General features: G+C 43.1%; 1 protein-coding gene across 1 annotated transcript; it reads right to left on the bottom strand.

The window, feature by feature from the left end:
* Positions 1 to 1,859: 1,859 nt before the first annotated feature.
* On the bottom strand, positions 1,860 to 4,709 carry LOC101784783 (cinnamoyl-CoA reductase 2). The gene is made up of 5 exons (XM_004956280.2): positions 4,410 to 4,709; positions 4,080 to 4,234; positions 3,777 to 3,962; positions 2,443 to 2,795; positions 1,860 to 2,289 (listed from the first exon to the last, which is right to left on the bottom strand). The coding sequence occupies exons 1-5, from the start codon at positions 4,552 to 4,554 to the stop codon at positions 2,103 to 2,105; spliced, it is 1,026 nt and encodes a 341-aa protein (XP_004956337.1). The 5' UTR covers positions 4,555 to 4,709; the 3' UTR covers positions 1,860 to 2,102.
* Positions 4,710 to 6,961: the final 2,252 nt, after the last annotated feature.

Below are 6,961 nucleotides of genomic sequence, written 5' to 3'. Positions count from 1 at the left end.
GTCGCTCAAATTTAAAATCTGTTCTGAGGTTACTCAAGGGGTCGGCTTTGTGAGAAGGTACCTAGCATCAGGAAACATGACTGGGACTCCCGTGCCTGAAGCCAACGAGGTGCTCGCTTTGTTTGCTAACCAAATAACCATGTCTCGAACACTCCAATATGGGGCTACCGAGCTGTTTGGCCATTTTGTGCAGGATGAGAAGGCGAACACGGCCGAAGTCCGAGGAGACCTCAGGGACGAGGCCAAGCCGGCTGACAGAGACGAAGCTAAGCAAGTCTCTGCCGTGAGATCATGGAGCGTTGATGGCGTGGGCAAAATGAGGAGCGCGATTGATGGGGCCATGTGAGGGTAGAAATTGCGACGCTGTCAGGTGGTAGGGAAAATGTGACTCCCAAATGACCTTTATGTAAAACATATACCAAGGATGTAGTTGTTGTGCAAGGGTAAAGATGTAATGTAAAAATACCTTCTGAGCACTATAAAAGGGGAGCCCTGCCCCATTGTAAAGGGACATTCATTATTAGAGTTGAGAGGCCAAGTACCGTGTCCTGTTGATCGAGGTTACATATTCTGTTTATTTTCAATATCCATTGTATCTTGACCTCATAAGTGTTCGGGATTCAACATACGGCCCAACGGCCCAAAAGACGGTGGCGCAGAACCCTGACAGATTCTATACGCCCAATTGTCTCATCCATTCCTGTTGACTTTGATGGAATTTTGATGTGGGTCTGACACCATTGGAAGCTCTATCAAATTATCTTTCTATCCATATGTAGAAGGTCGAAATTGAACTCTATATGTGGCCTGGGAGCTCACTTGTCTAGCCCAAGCTCTAGTGATTGGTCCTTGCACAACAATTGGAGGAGTGTCCTGTGTATCTAAAGGAGTCATGTCCTCATCAATTTTTTTCTATATCAATAGTATAGGAAATAGAAAATGAAGAATCATATATTGGTGTATCTTAGGGTAAATTTTTCATGGATGTGATTAGTTCATGTTATTTTTAATAAAGGAAAATGTACAAATTTAAGGGTCATTTTAAGTTATTTTTTATAATGCTGGTGGTCCGCAATTTAGATGCAATTTTAGGGAGTTATTTTAGATTATTTCTTACAATGGCATAAGTGGGTAAATTAGATGAAGATTAGGGTTTACTTTAGTTATTTTATATAATGGCAGAGGGGGTAATTTTTATGTAGATTTAATGGGTTACTTAAGCCTTTTCATAATGACCGAGGTTGTTAATTTTATAGAAAATATAATAAATCCGATGGTTGTGATGATTTGAGTCTACCGAATTGATGTCCGGATGTTTTGCTTTTTGAAGAGAATCTGTTTCCTTTTCTAGAGTGTCGATCTAGCATCTTGAGTGGCTTCATGTGAAGGCTCCAAGAGGAAGTAATAGTAAAACATGAAATATATGAGAAGCTAGAGGCAAAAGGTCTAAAAAAACTAAGATTAGTTTCATGAAGCTACACTTTTAATGACACTATATGCATACAATGACTGTAAATGTGTAGTTTTGTGATACGGCAATGATAGTAGTAATATGGTTTAAGTTGTGAAATTTTTGTTGTACCAAAATATAATTTTCCGGTTTTAGTTTCACATTTCATCCACCGAAATCTAGAATTTCTCACTTTAATAGAATATAAACTCAAACGTTTTTTTTAAAAAATAACTCTGCAATTTCAAATTTTCTTACATATAAAAGTTGTGAAAATTGGGAAGTGCGTGCGTCATTGAAGTTTTGAAAGCTGGTCTTGGTTTGGTATCAAAACAAAAGTTGATTTCATGATTGCACCTATTTTTGCACCTGATATCTTCATGGATTTGTCTAGGGTGCCCACTTACACTTATGGCTCACAGCAGATGTATTATATTACAATCATATCGTTTCCAAACAGATGTGCTGCATGTGTACGTCATACAGCACTTAACATATGGGTCGGTGGCTGTCACGCGTGCATGCACCGATTAAACTTGCCACGAGTGCATGGATATATATGGATAAAAAGGTTAACTATATATATCAATCAGCTATAGCTCGTCATATGTAGTAGCATGAAGTAGACCAGTAGTGGAATGACATGGAATAATCATGATGTGATAAGTTGTTGGTCCTGGTCGTTTGGCGGGAGCACTGGCAGCATCCCTTTCTCCTGAAGGCTCTTCACCGTCTCGTAGAGGCACTGCAGCACCGGCACGAACTCCATCCCCAGATCCTTGAGCCGCTGGTTGGTGAACTTGTAACCGATCACCGGGGGGTTCACTTCGTCCTTGCACCTGCATGCGTGTACACACCGTCAAAAGAATAATCTTAGAAATAAACTATCAACGGTAGAAACAGTGCACGGAGTTACTTGTAAATAAAGATTAAAAAACGTGCAAATAATATTTTTTCATTGCTGTATACTTTTGCTTAATTTTATTACATACTTGGTGGGTATGGGGTACTCCGGGAAGAGCTTGGCGAGGATGCGGCAAAGCTCGCCGCGGTGGAGGGTGCTCTCGGCGCAGATGTAGCGGCCGTGCGCGCCGGGCGCCTCGTACACCCGGACATGCGCCTCGGCGACGTCCATGACGTGCACGTACGCCTGCGCCGCGTTCACGTACGTCTTGGCTGACCCCGTCAGGTACTTCATCACGTGGTCCGTGCTCGCGTTCACCGTTGGCTGCAACAACGGACCCAGCACCAGCACCGGGTTCACCACAATCAGGTCCAGGCCGCGCATCCGCGCCACCTCCCACGCGCCCTGCTCGGCAACCGTCTTCGCGTAGCAGTACCAGTTCTGCACAATAAATATCATGAGTTTGTGATTCTTTCATTTTCGATCATTGTCGTGATCAATGTTATTTAACATATCACATGTTAATTAGCTAATTATGTTAAATACAGGATTTAAACTGTATGTAACTGTTTTCAACAGAATTAAAGTTGGAATCTTTTAGACCGGGTTCAAACAAACGAAGAAGGTGTCTCTCATCTCATTTTGGTTGTTCATCGATATACATAGATATGGTCTCTGATTTGTCTGGAGATGCATGGTGGTATTGTAAAATGTAGGAGTATGGAAGTATAACTTGCACGGATAAAAAAATGTCATGATCCAGAAACTGTCCAAAGTATATGCGGTTTACAGTAGAAAATATAGTTTAAAAGAAACGAAAACAATTTTTGAATGCATGGTCCGGATTGAACTTCACCTAATAAAATGATATGTTATATCTTTACTTTTCAGAGAGTACAAATTTTTGACGTATGTGTGAAACAAAAAGGTCCGACGATAGTGATCATATATGTTTTTCTACAAACATACATGTTGCTCATGTTTGGTCTCACTACACGGTAATGGATCCCAGGACCCAGGCATGTGTAGGGTAGTAGGTAAGCACAAAAGTATCCGCAGTAGTTAAAAATGGCCGAAAAGAATGCTCTGGTTGGTATTTGACGCCTGGACCAAGAAACTACACCTGACCCATGTAGTTCACAGATCAACGTCACTCTCTGCCCTTTTCATCCATGTTTGGTGAGGTTTGACAAGCGTGCGACAACAGGGGCACCGGCCCCATGGATTCAGTGATTTGTTACTGATTTTCTTTGGGATCATCATAGTCCTCTCATTCCGTGATCGTCTCGTGTTATTGATTGGTAAGCATAATATGATTCTTTATTGGGAATCATAAGAACATTCTTTAATGGAAAGCATCGGAACTTTACGAAACTAGCTGTCTTAGCTACAAAGTAAAAAAGAAAAAAGAGTTTAGCATACCTTGGTCTTCTTGCAGTATTCGAGGTCGCTCCAGCAGGTGTCGTCGACGAGCTTGTTGGGGTCGCGGTACGGGTTCATATACACCGTGCCGATGGAGGACGTGAACACGACGCGCTTGACGCCGGTGTCCGCCGCCGCCGTGATCACGTACCGCGTGCCCAGGATCGCCGGCTCGATCATCTTCTCCTGAGAGTTTCCGTATGCACGTTTTGATCTGGTCAGTCCTCAGTGGCTAAAGTTATTTCCCAAGAACAAGAAACATATATAGTCCAATCCAAGGCACAAGTATATTATTCTACATACAGGGTCATCTGTGACCGGCGAGGCGGCGTGGAAGACACCCTCGCAGCCGGAGAAGGCCGCGAGAAGGCTGTCGGGATCCAGTAAGTCGGCGCGGAGGAGAACGAGGCGGTCCGTGGCACCTTCAAGCGCCCTCAGGTGGTCGTTCTTTGGATCAACTGCGATAGTCGTACGAAAAGGGCAACAACAATACGATTAGTAAACCACTTGTTGTAAAAAATATGATGTGTGTAACACTATTTGCCCAGATTTGTAGCGGCTTCCTCTTGGAAAAATAACGTAAAATGCATTCCTAAGCTTTTTCTAAGACACAGGATATGGAACGAAACCCACCTGGGTTCCTGACCGTGCCGCGGACAGTGTAACCCTTCTCCAGGAGGCGCTTGACGAGCCAGGAGGCAATGAACCCTCCGGCGCCAGTGACGCAGACCGTCCGGCCGTGGCCGGAGAGGGCGGGCATGGGCGTCTCAGTCGGCATGGTCGGTATCCCTCCAAATCAAAAGGAAGACTTGTCTGCGTGTATGATGTGAAATGGATTGGTCCCTAGCAGTTAGCCTAATACAGGTACTCTTGCTGAAAACCCGTTCTCCAGATATGCTCTAGATCACTAGATGAGTAAGGAAGTACAGTGCTGGTGGGATGTATGCAAGGAAAGGAAGCGACATTGTGGCCATATATATAGGGCTGGGGACACACAGTGCGAGAGTGGTTCAAGACACGGTTGGAAAGGGTGGAGCCCGCTTGAGCGAGAGAGAGTCCTAGACCGGGAGTAGTTGGTAAGAATTTTTCTTTTTATTTTGCCACTTGAATGAATCTGAAAGTTGATTAGAGTACATTTTTTGGATTTAATATTTGCTGTACTGCATGTGGTTCAGAAGCTTCTATTGGTCAGGGTGGGATGGTAGCGGAGACATGGAGACGGCAGACCGTGCCTGTGAATGCTTGTCTTTTCTTAACCAGCTGCGGAGCCGAGTCGCGCGTAGGCCACCCATCAGCTCCGAATCTGCAGAGTTGGTAGCACCTAGTCAGAAGCGAACAAGGCATAGACGCGATTCATGGGCAGCAATATAATTTCAAACTCAAGAAAATGTATTCGGTGCAATAGTGCAAATCATTTCATTTTATTAGGTTACAAAGAAATATCAGAATCTCAGACTCAAGAAAATGTATTGTTCTCTACAGCAATGATTATTGGTTGTGAAAATGTGAATTTCGAGCTTCAAAATGGGTCTGGAGACTGAAGTTTTTGAACATATGTACATGTTCGATCTCATTCAAAATATTGGATATCATTTTGCACTTACTTGCAACATAGCTTCAGTTCAGAAATTAAATGTAATAGGAATGGACTATTGTGGTTAGTAATTATCATCATGCTGTTAAAAAATCGACCATGAGTAGAAATTCGCAACATACTGGCTAGCTTTTTACTTATGAAAAAAATGTGCAATGTTGTGTATTTCATTTAGAATGAAATAGCGGCAAACGTATCCATTAAGTATATTTAAAGCGCCTACTGTTGGTACAAACTTGCATCATATATGCACATGTCATCAATAAGTTGCGAATAATTCCACGTATTTTGTGCAGCAACCCTGGCACACCATAACCGGACACAAATTCTATATCTTGAACGACTCGCAGGAAAATTTTCTGATTGAACAAAAATTATCTAATATTACTCAAGGAAATAAATTCCGGTATTCCTGGACAATTATTAGACAATTTGCAGTTAGAGTAGATGAGTTAGTGTTAGCCGACGTTATGCAAGGCTTCTAGAAAAGCAGCTGGATGTGTTTCACAATCTCGACGAGCAACGCTTTCTGGACGATCATGGGCGATGTGAACGTGACAATGTGGGCAGCAGATGCTTCGACTTTACTACTGGTTTTCCTTCCATCCTGGACGTCTTTCTTTGAAAAGACACGCTCTTTCGACTCTAAGCTTGACATATGCTGGCTCTTTGATTGACAGGGTCACCACTCACTCTGGCATGCCAATCTGACTAAAGCAAGGGTAGAAACATGGGGCAAAGCGACTAAAGGTGAAGCGTGCACGAGATCGATAGGGGCCTGGATCACTTGCGTCCTAATTAAAAATAGTGACGGCAAGCACTCGGAAAGATGGATTTGGTTGTTATATTTTGTTATAATATTTGTGTGCAAAATTTCTATGCTCTCAGCTACTACTTGTTCAACTTTGCCTCTCAATTCCTTTGTGTGATTCGGGAAAGATCATCTTTACCTCTTCAAATCCCCCATGCGCGCTATCAGCTACTACTTGTTCTACTTTTCATCTCATTCCTTTTCTTTTTTTACAGCTTCAAATCAAAGACCAAACCTAACAATCTCACTATAAATTACACGTGAGAGACACCAGCATCATATTGGGAATACTATAATATTCGAACCTAAGAGAAACGGGTAGGCTACACTATCTACAACAAAGAGGTATACCGTGTTCATGTCGAAACTTGCGAGTAAAGAGCATGGATGGTTACCACTAGATGTGCATTTGAACAGTCAATACAACTTAGATGCACATCAGTGTAGACATCAGTGTAGAGGAAGTAGTTGCCGATCGTGATCACCTCATCCTCATCCCAACAACAACCTCGTGCCAATGTAGCCGATCAACATAGAACCAAGAACAGCGGTGCCTTCACGGAGGCCACACGTATGGGACAATAATGTTGTGCGCCGGTGTGCTAGCACCGCATGCCAGGCAAGGGTTTTGGGATTAGACCGAAAAGAGGTGGTGGGTAGGGTTTGTGGCATGGTGGAATGATGCACCCCTTGCCCCGCCCCTCATATTTAGAGAGTACACTAATGACCTTCCAAGGGTAGGCCCATTTGTACTCTAATACCTCATAGATCAATTATCCT

This window comes from Setaria italica, chromosome II, assembly GCF_000263155.2.
Source record: "Setaria italica strain Yugu1 chromosome II, Setaria_italica_v2.0, whole genome shotgun sequence".
NCBI classification, from domain to species: domain Eukaryota; kingdom Viridiplantae; phylum Streptophyta; class Magnoliopsida; order Poales; family Poaceae; genus Setaria; species Setaria italica.
The sequence above is the reverse complement of the archived record's forward strand: the minus strand, read 5'-3'. Positions and strand labels throughout refer to the sequence as shown.

Coding starts and splice junctions, on each gene's coding strand:
- LOC101784783 (XM_004956280.2), bottom strand. CDS start 4,554: ATGCCGACTGAGACGCCCATGCCCGCCCTCTCCGGCCACGGCCGGACG. Junction 4,235..4,409: donor CGGCACGGTCAGGAACCCAG/GTGGGTTTCGTT, acceptor CGACTATCGCAG/TTGATCCAAAGAACGACCAC. Junction 2,290..2,442: donor GAGTACCCCATACCCACCAA/GTATGTAATAAA, acceptor ACACGCATGCAG/GTGCAAGGACGAAGTGAACC.